Source organism: Anguilla anguilla, chromosome 17, assembly GCF_013347855.1.
Source record: "Anguilla anguilla isolate fAngAng1 chromosome 17, fAngAng1.pri, whole genome shotgun sequence".
Taxonomy (NCBI): Eukaryota; Metazoa; Chordata; class Actinopteri; order Anguilliformes; family Anguillidae; genus Anguilla; species Anguilla anguilla.
Genome location: NC_049217.1, coordinates 17967940 through 17990096, shown reverse-complemented (window position 1 = coordinate 17990096; position 22157 = coordinate 17967940). Strand labels below are relative to the sequence as shown.

The window sequence follows — 22157 nt, the reverse complement described above, 5'->3', positions numbered from 1 at the left end:
GAGGTTGTACCGCATGAGCGCATACGGGAAGCAAATCAATACAAACAAATACCTGAAAAGAAATGCATATAAAATACAGCTGGAAAGATAACGGCACAGACCGAATGTCCAGATTGAATGCAGAGATTGACTTGTCCGTGTTTTTCCAGCGATATCTTTTCAAGCGCCAGTGAGACCTGGCGTTGAAGGAGGCCTGCCACAGAAATACTTTCGCTTCCCTAAAATATCCCCCGCATGCTTTGCGCTTCCTGGCAGGCGCTGCCTCATTGGTAATAGGGGCTATTTTGGGATCATCCCTCTGCTTTGAAAAGGTCAGCCTTGCTTCACCGATGCGTCTGCTTTTAGTTTCGTCTGAAGCTAATTTAAAAAATAAAATATAACAACAGATCTGTGGGTAATGAGGTGCCACGGTGTCGCACGGCCCTTCTGCAGCTCTTCCAGCCCGTTTCACTCGTAAGCCAACCGGCATTACGCCAGAAAACCGGCCAGTCGCCGCGCCCTGCGTCTGTGCGACCCCCCCGCCCTGCGTCTGTGCGACCCCGTCCCTCGGCCGCGTCTGGCCTAGCGCTGCGGGTCAACTCCATTAATAAATAAAGAGTTGGCACGCCAGCATCATGACTGCCTGTTAGACAGCACGCCATGTGTTTGTTCAGTGCTGCCAGGCAACAAACCTGTGCTGAGGAGGGCGGCGGCCCCCTGATGTCACGTGTCAGTCATGGGTCAGTCAAGAGGATTGGGGATTAGCAACAAGAGGTGCTCTAAAATCACACAGGTTAACTAGAAGCTTAAGTTAGGATTTAAATTTGGGAAAAATGTCATGTTTTAATTGAGGCAGGGCAGTAAAACATTGTGATAATGCCATATAAACACCCAATAGATAGGAGTTAGGGTTTTTTCTTTTGCTTTTCTTCCTCCCTGGAGCAACTGCTGTGGTCTCCTACATTGAGTTGAGCAATGGCTTTGGGTATTGTTAAAGAAAAAGGACAAAAAGAAAGTGGATGCATCACACAACAAAGACTCATTGTGCTCAAAAAAAATGTTAGATGATTGTTATACCAGCTAATAGTAATTATCACCCAGCCCTAATTTTAACATAACAGAATTATGGAAAACAGCATCCATTGTAGGTTCACGGTTTCTCCCCCGATTTGTCTCCCTTGGGTGAGCCCTCAGTCCCTGTGTTGGAAGGAGGGGTCAAATAAGAAGAACCCATATGGATTGCAGATGGGCAGGAATAATGTGTCTGTTCAGTCGGGATTAGAACAGTACTAGGATTGTGTGAGGAGAACTGAAACTGCACTATAAAGTACCAACTTGCAAACAGACCAGCAATTCCATTCAGTGTGAACAGGGCAAACCAGGTGTACCAAGGCTGCTCTCCCTGGGGACTTTCTGAACCTGTTTAAGGCCGATCTCTGCATCGACCTATTCCTATCCTGTGAACATGTGCTTGTGGGTTTGGTTTACCCCAGCTGAGGGGGGGAGGGGGGTGTTTAGGGTGTGGTTCACTGATTCCCACAAACTCTAGCCACGTGTCTACCACAGCACTGTCCCAGCTCCAGCTCAGAGAGTGATTATTATGACACCTGAGAGCTGCTGAGGCTGGGCCTTGAGCTAATGATAACCACGTTTGTTTTGTTCAGCAGACAAAGAAATTCAGCATAAAGGAAGTACAGGGCGACATTTCAGCCATTAAAATTAAGAGTGTGCAAAATTGGGGACCGAAACAAATCTGGGTGCCATCCATTATGGGCAACAGTGGAGGACAAAGCTGGCATTGTTGAGGACTCTTTGTAAAGAAAGGGAAGCAAATGCCAGGTCCCTTTTCCCCCATATTCCCTTGTGAGGGATTCTATCCCTCAGTAGCAGGCACCGCCCTAGCCCACACAAAGGACACAGAGCTACCTGGAGAGGTTTATGGGTTTAGTGGTCAAAAGTTTATGATAAAGAAACCCTGAGAGAGAGAGAGAGAGGTGGGTGAGTCGGGATTTTGTGTTTATCACCGAAAGGAGAGCTTGTCTGCACAGGTCTGTTCTTTTGGGCACTTTGAAGGGAAGGATTATACACGCGGCAACAATGACTGGCTGTGGCGCTAGTGCTACTCTTTAATTATTCGCGCTGGAAGACGACGACTGCACCTTTAATGACCGCTCCAGCCTGAAAGATAAAACTCGCAGTCTTGTTATTGCGGTCACGCTGGCGTCGTCTATTTTTGAAGGGGCGGGGGGGGAGGGGGCACAACGAGACCGGGTTCACGTCCGCATCTGATACAGTGCGCTCGTCCTTGGAAGGAATCTTTGCCCACGGTTTATAAAAGGAAGGCATTTGAGACGGAGTGCAGTAAGTGGACATATTGCGTTTCTGTTCGTGCTCTTCGGTTGGCCTCTAGCAGTGGAGCCGTACCCCAGCAGAATCAACAAATCCATTGAGTCTGTAGGATCAGGCCTTCATCACATGTCCTTGTGGACAGCACTGTGTGTCCTGTGGGGTCCTCACTCACACCCTCACAGACTCAGCATTACAGAGACTGGAAACAGCAGCAGACTGTCAGTGTCCTTTCATTAAAACCTACTTTTTAAACAAGGATTGACAGATACGCATGTCAAGTTGCTTCAACCTTCAGATGGCTTTTGAAAATCCAAATGTCTTTATTGTTACTTTACAGTTTGAGTTGGAAAACAGTTGATGTCTCTAAGTTGGCCATTAATTGGCAAAAACAGAAATGATTATTATACATTTATTTGTGCCTATATTATGTACTTGTCCTACAGTGTAAGCGCAAAGGCAGAAGTGATCAATGAAATATAATGATTTACTGCAGTATTGCATAATTATAATTATGAACATAGATTAGAATGGATTGATACAGCACAAAAAAGACAGCCTTGTAACCAATCCCAGCATGCCATGGCCTCATCCCAAATGTGTCAGTCTTTGAAAAGCCTGAGGTCTTCATGTGGCTCACGCCCATATCAAGCGCCCGGTCTGAATTTAGGCAGGATGCAGCGGCGTGCTTTACGTGATGAGAGACTAGGCCCCGTCTGTTCCTGGGATGGTGATGGGTGCTGTACTTGGACCCCCTCGTCCCTCGCTGTGGCCCGGGGTGGGGGGTGTTTGTGACCAGTAGCATCAAGGGTACATTTACAGATGTGTAAAAATGCTCCTCTCCATACTGGATCTAAGGGAGAGAGCAGACAGACTCTCACACACATGCGCACACACACACTTCCTCTTTCTTGCGCACGCACACACACACACACACTTTTCCTCTCTCACATGCACGCACACAAGTGCATACACACTCTCTCACACACACACACACACACACACTCTCGCACTTGTGCGAACACACACGTGTAAAGGAGAAAATGCGGTGATTTCTCCTTGTTTTCTGGGCTAAAAAACTGAGAAAATATGGCTGTCCTGTTCAACACTATTTCCTCCAAAGGCCACGTCAGGATAAATATTGATTAATACTGAGGTAAAGGAGCACAGCAGAACTAATGTATTAAAGATCTGGTCTCCTACACGCCCCAGTTGTGTGCACAGTCTAAATGGCACACCTACTAAATTACTTTCCCTCTATTGTGTAACCATACACTTGTGTTGAAATCATTCACTTTTGCTGTTTCTTAGCCAAGACTGAATGATGTCTTTTTGACAGTCAGTCTCGTTTTAAATGCACTGCAGTCTTTGCAAACCTGCAGAATATGAGTTTGCAATGTTGAGGAATCCATGAATGACAGCCATCAGAGAGGATTACATGGTTCAGTTGCACATAGCAGCCATTTTGCAATAAATTCATCCTTCATCTGAGGCATTATTTTCCTGATAAAAGAAGGGATTTTTTTCCTCATTTTTATTTTAGCTATGACAGGCATTGTCACTGAACTCCTAATTGGTATTCCTGGCCGATATCGCCAAGTTTTGCTTCAGCGCTTTCTTTACAGGGCATACCTACCAGATGCTCAATAGTTTTACTGTGGAAAAACAAGCCGAATTCAGTTTCCCAGCCCTCCTCTAAATAGCCGCAAATCTCATTTATTTAGGGGACTTTTTTGAGCTGCCCCCGCCCCCCCCCCACTTGCTTCGTTTCAAATTTTGGCTTGTTAAAAACCTACAAAATTCAGGAATAATTACTAGTAATTGTTAGCATTGCTGCATTATTAGCACTATTGAACTGACTGCTACAATGTAATTACACTTTGTATCAAAGCCAGTGGTAATGGCTGGCTGTTATGTTCATGGCCAACAGGCTTGGTGACAATATTTCATTATTTTATCCATTTTATTTTATATTCTAGGCATTTAATGCAGCCTGTGCGCCTGATTCATCTCTTGAAGCGGTGGCTCTGACCGGTCCAGATGGAATCCAGGGTCACCCAGGTCTTGGATAACCGACTTTAAGGAAGGAGACTAATTAAATTGATTTAACATAATCATAAAAACCTACACCCCAAAACAAAATGACAACCCAAAAACAACAGCTGGCATTGCAAGTGCCAGAGTTTCTCTCGTTCCAATTTTTTTTTTTTTTTTTTTTGGGTGCGCCTGGGTACAGGATAATTAATTACAGTGGATTCCTTGAAGCAGGCTACTTGGTATCCAGCCTACGGGTATCGCACTTGAACCTTTGTCTTTAACCATTTTTCAAACTGGAAGGATGGACTTCTTCCAGCCTCTAGATTTAAGAAAAAGGGGGTAACACTTGCCTTTAATTGTGTCAATTAGAACATTTAATTAGGGCAAATGTTGGTTGAATTCATGTCATTATTGTCTGTCATATCAAATGATCTCATATGAAAATGGTTGTAAATGAAAATCATGTCTTCTCCCCCTCCCCACGAGAAGAGATTCCATCAATTTTACTGGACAACTATAACAGTCACATACAAGGGTTGTTTCAGAACCAAAACTCATTTTGACACACGGTGATATTATTGTAAGAAGCCTCAAATAAATATTAAACTGTGTTTTTATATTTTAAATCTCACTATTTTCACATAAAGGTGTTCGCCAGCATGGTATGTTTTTGTATCTGCATATCTTTTTTTTATTTCCATTCAAAACCAAGAGGGTAAAAACTTCATGGCAATCAAAGTAATTCCAAATCCTACCCCATGCAGAGTCCACGGCGTGAAGGCATTCCTCTCTGCCGTGAGAATGCGCCAGCAATTAAACATGTTAAGGCGGTAATCAACGCGCCTATTATCTCAGCACATTATGGGACTTATGAATCAATCTGAATGCGGAAGAGGGGGTTGATTTTTCTCATTTCGGAACACCCTCACGGTTGTCAAATTAAACCTCTCAGCAATAAGGTGCCTTGATTGGGATTCCTCCGTAAAGTAAGTGATGCCTTAGAAAATAATAAACTGCCTTCGGCAAGGCCCTCAGAATCACTCCGGGGCACGCAGCATGCGCTATACATGCCCTCTGTGCATGTCGTGAGTTTGCTTGAACGTTCCATGCTGGTGCTCCCTATTGATCCTCACGAATCTCTTGTGTTACTGGATGTTTATTTCATAACCTGAATCTGTATTCACCAATCCACAAAAAAGACTTTGATGCAGCCCCAAATGGCCCTGGTGTGATCAGAGATTTTAAAAGGGTTGATTGACTGATGATGACCTGACTGGGTTAAAGACAGCATGGGTGAATATGCATGAATGCATTTCTGATGTGACAGGAATGCATTGTTGTTGATGTTGGTGGGAAACCGTGAATGGCCTGAGGATCCACTGTCTCATTTTGGGGTGTTTATATCCGATACGCACCGCTGCAGAGTTACTGGTCAGTGCTGACCATGTCAAGAGTCGACAGCAACAGAGCTCAATGCACAGTAAAGTCTCAGGGACAGGGGTCTGTGGCCACTGCTCTCCCACTCCTTACCTGTCACCACATAACCCCCCATGAAATATGCACCCAGACACAAAGCCAGTCCATTTATTTAATTTATTATCACGGTTTCCAGAGGTCACCCTTGGCAACTGGCCACAGTGGTTGTCATAGTGATGTAACATGCCTATTTCCTGCCATTCACTGAGGGTCTGCCTTGCACCTTGATTGTATTTGCGAATACTCAAATGCTGCGAGAATAAAGAGACCGATGCATTCCACAGGAGCAGTCACCCCTAACTGCCCCGGTCTTTCACCCCTAACTGCCCCGGTCTTTCAGTGGACGTCCACAGACCAGCCCTTGAGCTCCCACAGCCATGCCAGGGATGATCTCTCTCTCTGGTGAGAATCGATGGGCTGTATATAGCTGAGTTTATACAATCTTAAGCCGCACGGATAAATGTGTATACCGACACGCGCTGAATGCAAGAATATTTGTTTTCATGACCATGAAGACCAGAGATGTAGTCCGCTGGGGTCTGAACTAAGCAGTAAAATATGCAGAAGTAGATTTTTCAAAAACTTTATTTTCCTTCTTCCTCTCCCCACACCCAAAAATAAAAACACTGGTGATGACTACTGAAATTGAAGTCATCATTCCCCCCCACTCTGTCGAGAGGATGTGTTGAGAGGAAACGGGAGCTGGGACGTTGTGGGCCTGTTGAGGGAACCCCACCAGGGGGGCCCGGAAAAAGCTGCCGGCTCCTGGTGCGTGTGACGTGATTTCAGACATGCACCTGTCAGCCCACCCCTCCCATGGCTAATCCCCCCCTCCCCCCCGTAATCCCAGGCTGTCCTCTCCCTCTCGCTGAGCATGACTGTCGCCTCCCGTCCCGCTCCATCCCGCTGCAGAGGAGCGTCGCTGGGGAGCGTCAGGCTGTCTGTTTGCTCCGTCTCGTACCCCGCGGTTCAGGAATCCAAAATAATAAATAAAAATCAATCACGTCCTCCATCAATCAGTCACCTTCTACCTCCAGGTCAATTACAATCAAAAAATAAAACACAGCTTTGATTTACTGCTTGGATGTTCCAGATGCTCTACATGCTGCATATGCAGCATACCACTGTGCCACCGAGAAGCCTTCCACATAACTAAGGAATGCTGACCTTCAGAATCTTACACATTTGCATCTGAAAGGCTTGAATAGCACTTTGCGTCAAAAGGACTCAATGAATGGTAATGCATTTGACTATTTTCATGAATAGCAAAAAAGTAAACTAAAAGTAGTACTATTCAAATGTATTGTGACTCACAAGATTTTTCTGACTGTATAATAAAAACAATTTGCCATTGTACTGGCAAGCCTAGATTGGTTGAAAGGCCTTTCCTTACCATTTGTTTACTTATGTTCTTATTTTTAATATTTTGTTTCTTCATGGCAAAATGAAAAATAAAATGAAACTAGTGTTATTTGATCCTGATTGCAATTTCCAATGTGGGATGCGATCAGTGCTTCATTTTGTTTAACAGGATTTCTCCATGCAATGTCCTTATGGTCTGAGAAGTCCACAGAAATGAAGTTGGAAAACAAATACCAACGAACCCCACATTTAGCAGGTGTTCATAAAGAATATGTTCATGATTTGAGCCTTCTTTGGCCCAATGTCTGTGGATGAATAAGTAGCCAGCTGATGCAGGTTTGGACCACCATTGACTGAATCAACCAAAGTCAAATGGCATTGATTCAGGCTCAGAATATCCAGACTCATGACACACACAATAATCCATTAGACTCTTGCAATCAATCTCCGATGGAACCAGAAACATCACTGGTGCTCCAGGACCAGGGTTAGCTACCGCTCTCCTGCAGTAATTTGCATGCACTGTCTAGGATACAGTCTGTGGGCAGAGCCCTGTCCCAAAACCATGGGATTAGAGGTCAATGCACACTGACCTGCAGGTGAGATTAGATTTTCCTTTTTAGAAATTGCTGTTCCTGTTCACGCACACCTTGAGATGTCGACAGCCCTGCAGAACTGAAATAAATGTAAAGTTCAGTAATTATGTGTAATTTCAATACCTGCCGTTGGCATACTATAAATGCCATCTGTTTATGATGACCATAAAGAAGCCAGAGTAAAAGCAATGGGTCTCGGCACAGGGCAGGGATAACCAGGGGCAGCACTAACACACCAGCTCCTTAAACCCTGAAGCGCCATGGGGCTGGATTGTCCACTGAATTATCAGCTGTCAAACAATTTATTGGTTCCTCCTGCTCTCTTTTAAAGCCCCACCCCATAAGACCCCTGCTGACTCAATTGAAGTATTTTCTGGTCCCGTTTGATTTATAGGCCATGCAATAGAGTCTTAGAGAGAGGTAAGCCCAGGTGACCCGTTAAATTGCCTGGACTTGGGTCAGAAGCGAAGGCCAGGGCTTTTACGTGACCAATCAGATCACTGCTTTCTATGAAAGCAGGGACTAAAGTCTTACGAGCAGTGGAGGAGGTGAAGCTGGAATACCTTCTCTCAATCTCAACCAGGGCTCTGTCTTGTGAACGTATCCCAGCATACCTGCCTGTCTGTCTCCCACTGCCTGTCATTAAGAGCAGACGGCCAACTCGGGACAATAATATTTATGACCGCAGTAATGCTTTACAGCCATTTCCTGCATTACTGTGGATCCAAGCCCACATATAAGCTGCGACACAGAAACGCAATTATTCGTGTAAAGTTAAAGCAATGTGGTTTTTTTCTTTTCATGTTTATCATCGGAAGTACTAGACCTGGAAATGACTTTGCTGCTTGGTTACCCAGCTGTCTGATAATGGCAAAAGTTACAATGTGGGTGAGCCTGTGTTTCAGCCACAACAGAACAGCTTGTCCGAAGATCAAGACAAAACATCCAGACAGCTTTCCTGTCACTGGGGAAAACTAATTATTTTAAGGTTGTGAAGGACAGTGCTAGGAACAGGCAGGTGGAAATCCTTGATACGCCAGCAAAGAGGGATACTAAATCTTACCATTCTCAAACCCTTACACAAATATGAATGTGTGGACTTTTTTGGAAAATATAAGGATAAATGTATTTCACAGCAATGCATTAAAATAAAAGAATATTCTAATCTGAAAGCAACAGTGATTTGGTGTACTTACCCTGAAGACTGTGAAATCTTGCAATATGTTTTCTGATAACACAGTAAAATGAATTATCAATACACTCCTGTATATTTGTAAGAGGAGTATTGCCAATGCTGAGTGTGGAAATGAAATATGCTGCCAGTTATTCTAACAGTCTGCATTGTCAGAGCTCTGAACCAGATCCTCCAATGTCTCTAAACTACGTGTTCATGCATGTAATTGCAATAATGCATGCAATAATTAATTTACTTGTAATAAATACTATTTCTAATCTCCCTTATATTGTTTAATATTGTAAAGTAATAATTGTTTTCCACTTTTTCCATACAGTTTGACCCCAAATGTCTAGAAAGGAACTAAAAGGAATATAAATCATGCTCAAAAATAGATAATACGTTGTTGAACGTATTACCCATAATCCCTGAGTTTGAAGAATAGCTCCATGCTGGTCTGTTCTCAGCAGTAATGGAACATGCAGGCAGGGGACTGTCTGAATGAGACATCTACTGATATCGGCATCCTGTGGTGCAAACTAGGGCACTGGAGCAGAATTTAATGAGTAATAGGTAATGTCAGTAGCAGCTGTAATGCATGGCAGAAATTCACAGGAAAGAGTCCATGGCGGCATCCGTAACGTCGTGGAAAATAAAGATGGCCTTGAAAAGAAGAGAGGGGGGAAAAAGATGATTGAGAAAGTAAAATGAAATTTAAGAGGAACCCAGTGATCATGCCGCAGAGCTTCTTTTCTTTAGTTTTTACTGAACTGTTTATGGAAGCTCCACTTAATGGCATTTTTATCAAAGTCCTACAGCTGGCAAAACTAGCCATGTTGATTACTATGACAGTTAGTCAGTGAGTAATGTGGCATGAGTAAACATGGCCTTTGCCTAAACTTGTATGCATTCATTTTGTGAACTACCTGGATAAGAACATCTGCTAAAAGCTTAAATGTAATTGTGAAATGTCAATGAACAGACTTATTCAATTAGGGTTAGTTGAATACAATGGCAAAAGCAAACATTGCAGCTTTATTACCATGATCAAGTTTTACCAGAGAAACCAGTCTAATTTGGTTTGTTGTGGTACTGAGGGCCTCTATCAAAGGTTTGATTTCATGGTGGAGGTTTCATCCAAGTGAAAGACTTAAGGTAAGTCTTAGTTGGAATTCAAAATATTCATGCTTTTGTCACTGTCATGAGTTGTGAATAATTTGCTGCACCACTTCTTCTTGAGTTTTGTCAGGTAACATTCTCTGGGAGATGTGACAGCCTGCTGAGAGCATACTTTAAGTAAATTTTTTGACAGTTTTTGGGAAGCCTTTATGTAACACAGTGAAGAGTGTGGACTGCAGCATTTTCTGCTCAGAATGTGTTTGGTACAGAGCGTATTTTCCAGTCCACCTCTCAGAAAGAGGGCTAGAATTTGAATGCCATCGATGGCCTGCGCTCGCGTGCTAGCCCCAGTCTGTAGGGTGGAAACGGAGGGGACTGTTAATGCTGGTGGTGTGTGTGAAAGCCCTGTGAACCAGGCTGTGTCTGTTCCACAGAGAGAGTGACCCAGCATGACACGTGCTCAGCCTCGTGTGCGATAATAGCACACTACAATAATTTTATTTAATGAGTCCCACTTGCAAAAAAAGAAAAAAAGTACGGTCTTCTGATTTGCTTGAAGCCAAGGAAAAAGGAGTTAGTGGGGGTGTCGCTTTCTGTGAGCTTCAATAAACTGTTAAAAGCAGGAAAGAGCTGATGGGCTCTTTTATACACGGAGCTTTATGTGGCACCTCAGACTCCATCCCAAACTGCTTTCTGTGCTTCAGGGTAAGCAAGAACCCAGCTTGGATTAAACTAATCGCCCACGACTGACTTAAATTAAAACAGTGTTCCTTTTTTCCACCCCACACAATCAGGTGAGTTCATTTTGGTGATCATTTAACTCCGCAAACTGTGTTGCTGCAGATAAAAGACCAAAAGCATTGTATTCAAGAGCTGAGGACAAATGATGACTGAATCCAGGCGCCAGCCAATGAACCCCTTAGCCGAAGATGGTAAACCATATTCCGCAACGGGCAGACATCAGACATAATATTGTTTGTTGTACTTAACGAGCAGCTTCACTTTCAAGTTTAATTATTTTCTAAAATAATAAGGTCTTTATTTTGTCCAGTGCCACAGCATTGAGAATTGGCCTACAGAATGCATTCAGATTTCCAAACAAGGAGCGCGAGCTTTTCAAAGCATCTTTGTGCTTGTCCTACCAGACCCTGAACGATGGCAATTAAAACAATTATCAACCGCTGAGCCAGAATTTTACATTGGAATGAGCTGGAAAGTATACAACCCCTCAGATTTTAATGACCACATTCCTGGTGATAATGGTTTATGGAAAGGCCTGGGAAGGCACAGCTTGCGTTGTGTCAGCCGAGTAAGATTACTCCAAGGACATTTCATGTGCAAAGACGGAACTAAGCATACTGTTACAATACCAGAGCCAGTAGGGTACTGCACAAGCTTTATCACTTATCAAGCTACAAATGACCAGTCACATTTTTCTACATTTTACTTGCTTGCCCCCTCACTAGTAAAAGTCCATTAGACATAGAAAACATGCTGTTCTACATACTCAGGTTTTACATACTCAGACAGAAAGAACCTTGGTGTTGCAGTGAAACTGACATGAAACTCATTGTAGCACGTGTGTGCACACCACCACTCTCAAGATACTGACAGATCATGTCTTTCCAAGGCCTGACTTTCCATCAGTTTGCATCTTTAATTTTGCTACATTCCCAGGTAATTGCTATTTTTTTATTTTCACAAACAGAACTCAGGAACTGTTTGTATGTCTAGGTTACAGACACCATCTTGATAAAATCATTCCTATCATACAAAGTTGTGTTTTTGAACAAAACTGAACAGAACAAGAGAAGGGGGTGGGGAGAAAGAATGGGGTTGGATGATGATGATGTACTTGTCCTCCATTCTACAGTACATCTGTCTACTGCCATTTTCCTTGTAAGGGCTTCATGACTACACCAGGGAGTCATGTGATGACTCTCAGCCAATCTAGTTAATTTCATGTGCATCACAACCTTACTATGTCATGCCATAGGAACAAAAGCCTGAACTTCAGAGGAAAGGTGGCTGTGTGCCTGTTCCAGGCCTAGCAAGTTATGTAAAATGCTAGGACTCCTTACATAACAAGCGACCATTGTTTTCTTTTAATTAAATTGTGTTTATTTATTTATTTGTTTTGGGGGGGGGGGGGTGTAATTATCGATAAGCCTTTCATAATTTCCTTTTAGTTTACTGTAATTTGTTTATGTTCATCATTTTAATTGGGCACAAACAACCAACAATTTCAAAATTTTCACTAGCTTTCAGAAATGGAGCATTCACTGTGAAATTAGCCCCCTTATTGCAGAAAATGTAATTACTTGCCAAGAATATCACAAGCTTGTTGCACTAACTGTGGTTAAACATTGCATGAAAAGCAGTCAAATAAGAATGCACCACAAAAAATGTCTGAAGACATTTTTACAGCCTGTCCTGATATCGTACAGCAGAATGTAACCCTAGAGGGATCCCTGTACCTTTGAGATCAGTGTTGGGTAACATAGTCTATTTTAAATTTCCAGAGAGACTGTTCCCGTAAATTTGCACTCCTGTTTTCTGTTTTGAATTGGGATAAACAAATTCAAATTTAAAGAATTTCAAATTCAGCTCTGACTAGCATCTGAAGTCTGCCTGAAGCAACCGTGACTATAGGACCTTTCATTTGATCGCAAGCATCCCATATCCCATAACAACTAACTCGACCTGGAGGCACCTAAAGCTGTATTACATTAGAATCCATGGGCTTAGCTGTTAGGCTCTTTCAGGAAAACCACTGAGCACAAACATTCAGACTTCTCCACTCACTGTACACCGTAATTTACTTCACTGGCTGTATCACAGGAATGGACTTCACAAAATATCATTTCCGTTGCCTCACAAAGTCACTTAATCCAGTTGCTGCTCATCTGAAGTTCAGTTGACTGCAAATTTAATCCGTGCCCTGCCCGATTCCCCAGCTGATAGTGAATCGGGCCTAGGCAGCTCAGCTCAAGTCAACTATGGTAACAGAACCTTATTTCCCTCTTGGCCATCTCAGCCATCCAACTCTGTTTCAGGCCCAATACAGGTCTCTGTATCCGTTCATCTTGCCAGCATTCAAGGCTCTACTGCAACGCCTCAGTTAAGAATAGAGTTACTTGGCCATTGGCACAGATTGTTGTAAGGGACTCAAGGAAATGCCTCTCTGCCTCTCAAACCTACACTCCAGCTTCCACCGATGGGTGTAAATGGCATATCGGCACACCTCACATGACACATAATAGTTTTAACTCTTCTAAAGAAACATTCCTTTACATGTTCACGTTGCTGTGTTTAATTATTTAGTGTCTTATGTCTGAAGTCCAATGCAGAGACCTGGAAATGACTATTCTAACCTGTTCTAACTAGACTCTGTATAGACCCTTACAATGCATGCATTACAAATGAATCTCGTTTCATGCAGATTTGTTTTGCTTATGTTTGCTTATTCATGGCTATTTACTAATTTTTGTGCTGTACAGAGCTTTGAGCATTGGAAAGTGCTCCAGAAATATTGCATTTTATTATTTTTTATGCTGACTTGATTCATTGCCTGTCAACATGGATATATAAGAAACAGGGATAATTTGATGTAATTATAGCTGGTCATTTCCTGTGAACCTGTCAAAAATATCAGTGCAGTAACTATACTTTCATAAAGCTTCAACTAATCGCTGTCATGCATCCCAACCTGAGTAATACAATTACAGATAATGGCTACCTCGTTGTAGCCATTATCTGTAATTGTGGTAATCCAAAATGCTGGTTATCATATTATCTAGCTGGTTGACTACTCCATACAGCTTAAATGGTAGTTATTATATTTATTATAACACGCAAACAGCCCCTGGCAAACACGTGTCCCTAATTGTGGTTCCACACAACTAGCCATAACAGGGAGGCTGTGATTCTTTATGTATTTAATTGTCTAACACTAAGAAGGTAGGTTTGCTGAAGCAATTAATTTAGGTACCAAGTTAAATTTGAAGAACACTATTCATTATGACACCAGTACCTTGAAGATACAGATCTCATTTTCATATTAATAAATTCAGGTTATTTCAGTGATTTAAAAACACTGAACATGGCTGAGCTACAAGTGGCTACATTGAGCTACGCTGTTATCTGTCAGGCGAATCTCATTTCAGCTGTTTTCACACAAACAACATGGACTGCACTCCACCATTGTTGGAGAGGGCATGCCCACATCATTGCGTGCATGGCTTTGTTTGTTCAGTGCCGCTATTGCATCAGAAGTGCAACACTTAAGTTTGGTGCCAAAAAAGGCAGGCATGAACCATGCACACGGAATGCTTTGTCAGTCTGTGACACAAAGGTCTCTTGACACAAATTTTTCATTTAAAAAATCAGCTTTTATGAACCAAACTTAATTGCTGTTTTCAAAGTAAATGCATCTACAAGTGAAACAGCATTGGTAAATGGTAGTGCTCCAAGTAAATAAGCTGCAACTTTCCAATGACAATTAGCTGCTGTTGATTGGACAGAGGCTCTCGCTGCAAAGCCAAAGCCGGGAGAGTAACAAAGCACAGCATTGTGCCATGTTGCGTTATCTTGCATCGCTGAAAGGAATCTACAAGGTGCTTGTTTGTAGCTGATAACCTTTGTACTTAAGGTCTGCACAACCACTGTTGTGTCTGAGAAAAAGCCCTTAACAGAGAAAGTCTTTTTCTACCCCAGAGTGTCACTCCCGGCTCTTCACGCGTCCCAGTCCTGTTCTCGCGTCTCACGCCCGTAAGCCGAGATCTGCCGTTGCCAGCGAACTGCTCCTTGAAGGCTGGGCGTGGGTCCTAACGGCTGAAGTGAAGCATTAGCGCTTTACGCAGGCAGTCTCTCTGCGTATTTTCTTTAACTGCCTGTGCAGATCTTGGCAGCGATTTACTGGGAGTGACGGAGCATTACAAAAATCAGCCGAATCCAGTTTCACCTTGTGTTTACATTTGTCACACGCATGTATAGTTTTGCAAGCAAACCCATTTAATCTCAGCGGAGACTTGCAAGGAGAGTCAACCAGGCCACTGGTAGGCTTTAGCCTTTCTTGGTGTTAACTCGCATCCTGGGGAAACTCCTGGAAGGCAAATTATACAAATTATAACCAAGATGACATGCAGTCGGAAATCATAACATGACAACTGATATAGGAGCTCAGTTCATTGCACCTGAAGATGTATGTGTAATAGAATCTCATAGTGGCCCTGGTTTGTATGATGCTTTTGAACATTCAGCATCATGCTCTGAAGGTCAAACAAAATATCTTCTAATGAATAAAATAAAATCAGAAATATTTCACATGAATAAAGGAGTTGCCTGAGTCTGAAATTTTCCTTTAATGCCATTAAAATATAGTGAAATACAGTAGTAGTGTGATCAGGGCTGCTGGGTGAAATTATTGGGCCTGAGGAAAAAATTATACTATCACACTATTCCTGGGGCCAGGACAGTATTTATCACCAGTTCACAGACCATTGGGTCCCCCTTCTGCAGGGCCCAGGACACTGTACCCAGAGGGTCCTCTACCCCCCCACCCCGACTGCAGACCTGAGTGTGAATAGCCCCATGTACAGTATATTTGTCTGCCTGCCAGCAACATATAGTAAAATACAGATGGACTTGGAAAAAATGACTTAAGCTATTTGACATTCAGGCAAATGCAAACCATGTTTTTAAAAGGAGGTTTTCCCCAATTAATTCCTAGTGCCAGTCCGGTTCACTCCTGTTCCTGAAACTAAGGTGTGCCCAGCAATATTATTGCATGTTCCCTATGTCGAGCGCAAATAAACTCCGCTCCTTCCCCGCTTCGTTTCCTCAAGAAACGTATTTGGGCCGAAGACCACGCCACTAATAAGTCCTAATTATAGCGCAGGCAACTGGGGCGGTGGGAGGCTGTAATCACGGCAATTGGATTTAGTGTCAGGAGAGGTGGGGAGAGGCTGGAATTCCTCAGTATGCCGCTGAGCCAGCAATTTAATAGTGTCAGAGAGAGGAGAATAGCTCTAAAGAGCCTTGGATGAGTTTGTGTTCTCATTGCCATGTAACAGGACGAATGAACGACAAACAACCAATAAAAAAGACTAACCCACGCACCGCACAAACTCTACTGATGCCAACACAGATGGCAGTGATTTTTATTTTTTTTTGTTCAAGGACATATTTGGCTCCTTGCTACTATATTAGATGTTTAGAGGCACTACACCTTTTCCCTGATATGCAAAATGTTCTGAAAAGCAAGTTTCCACATTCTTAATGATGCTCTCCTGTAACTGCAAAGAAAACTGAAGCAAAAAGACAGACCTTCTGCATTTGTGACCATTTCAAATAAGCAGAGGTAAAAGAAAATTACAGATAAAATGACATTCAAAAACATCATCGCCTTTTTTAACTACATCTGTGATACAGTATTTTAAAATATAATTATATACTATAGATATTATAAACTCTGTCTTGATCTTTTATTTTGAGATTATTCTTATTTGAAATTAATCCAGGCTAAAGTGAATGAAGTGAATCCCAACTGTGTATCTATTAGCAAAGCAAAGACTTTTTACAATATCCAGAAAGGGCAATTTGTGAAAGTTCACTGTGAATGGGCAGTCGGTGCATCAAACTCTTCATCCAAATTTAAAAAGTAAGACGTTGACGTGTACAGCTGCATTCACTCAACCACAGTGACGGCATTAGAGAGCAGCCGCGGTTTTGGACTCCTCACGTCTGCTTTGAACTGAATGATTAAGACCTTCAGGAAAAACCACCTCATGAACTTGCCAACCCTCAGACTCAGAATTATGATGTTGCCGGCCAGGGGTGTGCTCAGGCCACATCGGCAATAGGCGGCTATCCATGGAAACCGTGCATCCGAGCCTCATGGTGCCCCATTTTGAGGAAAGCGGATGCGATCCCCAGCCTGGATGCGATGCAGTAAAATATACAGCTCTCCTGCGCTGATGCCCTCAGAAATATAATGTAGGAAAGCAACACTTTTGCTGTTACAATGGCCATTTCAAGAGCAGTCAGAGAAGGTGAATGTGCACTATTCATTCGCTCTACATATTTTTGGTAAATTTAGAAAATTTTGTACTTGTGTACTTAACTTTTTACCAGTGTCTTGTGTAAAAAGCATGTAAACACCTTGCTTGCTCCACTGAGACTTCTGTTGACTCGAAACTATTTGCCTTCAGGCAATATTTGGAAGAACCTGTTCCAGATGTATAAACCTGTTCAAATGGCCTTGGAATTCCACATTTTAATGGCATATCTAGTCAAATTTTGTTCAGAGGGCAAGTTATACAGTTACATTCTCCTTTTCCATTGCTCTATTTTAAGTCACAATTGAAACTGGACACATTATCTAAAACGGGGAGAGTGAAATCTATATGCAGTGAATTCCAAAGATAGCATGCAGGGCACAGTGTCCATTCTTTTCTATGATATTAATTTCTCAGTGCCACGGAATGGTTGTAAACCTTTGGCATTCTTTCAGGTATTCACACTTTGTTCTTAGACTATTGTGATGCAAACACATAAGCCCCACCCCCTCTGACTCATGGCATAGCTATGGTCCTTCCCAGGCATTTCATCTTCCTGTATGATGAATGTAATTTCAACTTTGTTCAACCACATTTTCATCATCCTTGTATTGCATAGAACATAGATTTCCTTTTTACAAGGACATAACTTGCCTTAGGGGTGACAGGTTAAAAAAAAAAGGGCCTTCCAGACAATACTCGTATCAGTCTTCAATAATTTATTAACTTTTAAGCATTACAAAAAAGAATATGTACAGTCTGTAAAAACACTTCCATTATTATGGCTACAACTTGAATTCTGCGGTGTGACAAGTTTTCACCACAGAAATTAGGCAAAAGACTAAATAACTATGGTGGTTCACATAGCCATGTGGCCTCTCTCTCTTCTGTGAGTAGAACCAGAATTCAGTCTCATGCTGGTGCCATCTCAGCACAGCACCACAGCAAACCTGGATAGGTTTTCTTGTAATTCAGCAAAAATCACTGACTTTGCCAAATTACGAACTTCAACTCGGCTGTTCAGGGGGGGAATATGAAACAAAGGGAGGAATCCTTCAGACTTCCTGGGCAAAACTGGGCTGATGCCACAGCTTGCTTCAGCAATCACACGGTCCTTGGATAACAAGGGACTGTTGCATGGCAACTACTTCCCTAGGGATATCAGTTCAGTGCTGTGTGCTCCAAAAGACACATCTACCAGTCCTGCCCCAGTGACCATCAGAAAGCGTTCTTTTGGGGACTCCTTCCTTTCAAAAGAACCTTCAGCCACAGCGAACGGAGTCAATTTTTTCGGCAACCCTTCCTGGTTGGGAGCAGTGCGACGCTCATCTCTTCTTTTTGCTGTGCCTGAGCATCTTTTTCCTCTTGAGGATCATTTCGTACAGTTTCTCCAGAGCGGGCTGAAGTCCCTGGCCATCGACGGCGCTGCAGCCCTGGGCGTGGTGCAGCGTGGACGGGCTCAGTTCGTGTAGCGCCAGGGCCTTCTCCACCTCGGGCACCGACAGCGCGGAGGGCAGGTCCTGCTTGTTGGCCAGCAACAGCACGGGCACGCCCTGGTTCTCCGAGGTGCGCGTGATCTTGTGGAGCTCCACCTTGGCCTCCTCCATGCGCTCGGCCTCGGCCGAGTCCACCACGAAGACCATCCCGTCCGTCCGCCGCGTGTACGACTTCCACAGTGGGCGGAGCTTCTCCTGCCCGCCCACGTCCCACACCTGGAAGGTGGTGGCCCGCGAGTTGCCCACCACAACCTTGATCTTCTCCATGTTGAAGCCCTTGGTGGGGATGGTGTTGACGAACTCGCGCAGCTGCAACCGGTAGAGCAGTGAGGTCTTGCCCGCAGAGTCCAGGCCGATGATTACCACGTGCAAGGACTGGAAATTTGGTAAAAAGGGAGTGTTGGGAGCAATCTCGGTAAACTGGTTCCCCATGGCTGCAGGATTCTCTGGACAGTTATTACGAGGCAGATTCCGTGAAGGTTGGCCCTCTTTATATGCGTATGTCACTTGCAACTGATTTAAAAGGGAGTTGTGGAGTCACTGTGCACCTAAACAAAAACGCAAAAACAAATGGTCACAATCTATCAAAGGCACCCAACACATGAGACAGACTGTCACTAACTTGGGTGTTAACCATAAATAATGACTTTGCAGGAACAATGGGTTGTACAGCACATAATACAATTAAGAGGCAAAAGAACAGAGCAAACGTAATTAAGTCTCAGTGGCTGTAGGCAGGGGGCAATTCACTTTGGCAGTTATCTATGCATTACAAACAAAATGTGATTGCTGTTCATTGTGTCTTTGTTTAAGTCACGTTCTTTCTACAATCCCATTGTTTTAGTTAAAACCGCTCTCAAGACTGTTTATGCTTCTGCATCGTCTTTACTAGAATACTACCAGCCGTTTTAGGCGAATATTTACGTAGCGCACCTAATCAGAAAGCCCGCAGCAACCCCTGACAGACTGCGTTGAAACAACAATAGCCTGGGTTAGAAATCAGAGCTAATTAGACTTTCAACCTCCACCCGCCCCCAATAAAAACTTCACATGGATTTATGTTTCACGACTAACCCTATAGGCTACTCCTCGGGAATAACTTTTTTTTAAAAGCCAATTCACTGCAGCATTCTATAGTCGCATTTGAAGCGTCTAAAAGAAAAATCTGAGTTAAAGGGGGATTCTTACACCCGGACTCGGACTACAGCCACAATCTTACAAATCGGAATTACTAATTTGGTACATTTTATGGATTGTCGAATGCAGCAATCCTAAACGCAATCACACCCGAACTGGACACACTTCACTGCAAATCAGGATAATTCTGGAAGTGTAGGCTACAGCCATTCTGTAAGATCTTGCGCACAACCTTCAGCCCCGTCCCTGCATCATACGATAAAAACACGCCACGCTGTAAAACGTGAAGTGAAACGGTGAATTGAACATTATTTATGTGCATTAATTACTGTGCATATAATTTTACTCTTTAGCGATCGGCCGCTCTTTCGAGAGGCATTACCTCCTTGTTCAGTATCTAGGAGACGTAAACAAAATACTTTCCTCAAGACGACACACACTGCAAAGCATAAATCTGTCTGAAGCACCACAATCACAACTGCGAGATTATTTTAACCATTACATAAAACGAATTGCCCTTCAAAAAATACTTTCCTAGTTTCAAAACACTGTCCTTCAGTCATATTTTTGTGCCCTGAGTTTAGTGGTCACTGAGCAAATGTAAGACAAATTTAAGGTGCAAGAAAAATGTTTTATTATACCATATAAATTAAATGTACCTTTTATTCCTGTGCCTCCTTTGACGAATGCTGTCGTTTCTTAGCAGCAAGGATACAATTCCACAAATGTATGGTTGAAACCGGTAATCCAGAAATCAGAAAGGGCAACGCACGTCTTTTCGGCCCTCCGCCTAGCAACTCCCAACGAAGACTGAACCGAGTGCGGTGAGCACAAGCGTTAGAAAGCAAACCCTTATGACGTACAAAAACTAGGCACCTCTGCTCTCTAGTTCCCCCTGGCTGAATGTCTGTGGTAATTACGTACAAGTGATTCAACCAAGCCGCCGGCAAAACCGGTTTCTAAACTACGTAAAATTACTGCCATATCTTCATGAACACGGGTGTTGTCGTGTTCATAATTAGGTTTAATTTCACCTGCTAATTCTAATCAAATAACCTTAAATATGATTGTTCAGACTTAGGTTCGGCATTTTCTGAAGCAAAATAATGTAAGCCTAGATCTCAAAATGAAGTTTTTAAATAGCCTACATTTCATCAGCTTAAACGACTAATAATTTTGCAGCTCTTAGTTCAGTGTGTACCATTTACAGGTTACAACTTTAAATATTACAACGAGCTAATGTAATGATAGAAACGCATACAAACAAAACCGGATTGAGCCCAGGTAGAGCACATTGCAACACAGGCCATGTTTTCATGCAACACTGATCATATCACTAGAAATCCCACAGGTTATTCTTAGCCACAACAGTAGGCTATCTGATTATAACAGGCCTCTACTCGAAGCGCAGTAGTCCACTGAACATTTTTTGCGATGTAAAAATAATTCCGAAATCACATGAATCTTAAAAACACAATCCAATGCAAACAACCTCTACCCCATAGAGAAAAAATAGCGAATAAAATAATTTGTATATGGCAAGGATTTTTTTCAGTTTAAGAGAGCTCCGAGATAACACATTTAATAAACTCTACACTAAGCAATAAAATACGAAATCGCAGCACACGACCAGAGTCGTGCAGAATTCAAAGGGATGCCTGCGCCCCCATGCGTTTTTCCTGTACCGATGCAACTACTAACTTTCACAGCGTTACCATATTGGTGATTTCTGACCAAATTATGGTCATGTTAAAAATGTTATGCAGTTCAACATACCGTTGAGCAAGTTTGGATTTTTTTGGTTGGGTATACTTGAACTATTACGTAAGCGAAGAGACAATGATACTGAATGGGGCTCCAGCGCTCTGCAATACAATTCGTCCAGGTCATTGCAAGCTAACGTATTCAAAATTCGGAACTGCCAGTTCCATTACATTACATTACATTCCAATTATTCCTGATAAAAAATATATAATTGACGATAAGCCTTTGTACAGCCTAAATGAGAACAGGTGGACATGCGTAAATGCAATTTTTTTTCCACAAGTATAACAATAGCAATTGTTTTTCCCGTCGTAAATGTAGGCTGAGGTACAGCGAGTAGTTTATTTTGTGCATACTGAATAGCCTAATTCCTTCTCTTCTATCGTCGTAAACCGACTCCTGAGTATGTGATGTATCGGGCTGGGCGACTTTCACACGCTTAAACATGACTTCAGTGACCCCAGTGGTCCAGTTTCACATGGAGTTGCTTGGTAACCTTCAGCCGGGTACTTGTTGGAAATGAATGGGTCCCTTGTACCGCGGGGCTTGAGTTTAACATTTGGCCCGGGTGAAGTTCAGCCATCAACCGTCCAATTTTTTGTCACCGCGAATC

General features: G+C 42.8%; 1 protein-coding gene across 2 annotated transcripts; it reads right to left on the bottom strand.

Annotated features, from left to right (window-relative positions):
- Positions 1–17846: 17846 nt before the first annotated feature.
- On the bottom strand, positions 17847–20611 carry LOC118216106 (ADP-ribosylation factor-like protein 4D). 2 transcript variants are annotated; one of them, XM_035397127.1, is made up of 3 exons: positions 20440–20611; positions 19173–19191; positions 17847–19122 (listed from the first exon to the last, which is right to left on the bottom strand). In XM_035397127.1, exon 3 carries the CDS (start codon positions 19073–19075, stop codon positions 18473–18475), a length of 603 nt encoding a protein of 200 aa, XP_035253018.1. In that variant the 5' UTR covers positions 19076–19122; positions 19173–19191; positions 20440–20611; the 3' UTR covers positions 17847–18472. The 2 variants fall into 2 exon arrangements, with proteins under 2 accessions (XP_035253018.1, XP_035253017.1); XM_035397126.1 differs by having other exon boundaries at positions 17847–19191; positions 20440–20609.
- Between the last annotated feature and the right edge of the window lie 1546 nt (positions 20612–22157).

What these genes read in the sequence shown, in the direction of transcription:
- LOC118216106 (XM_035397127.1), bottom strand. Translation starts at nt 19,075, where the DNA reads ATGGGGAACCAGTTTACCGAGATTGCTCCCAACACTCCCTTTTTACCA.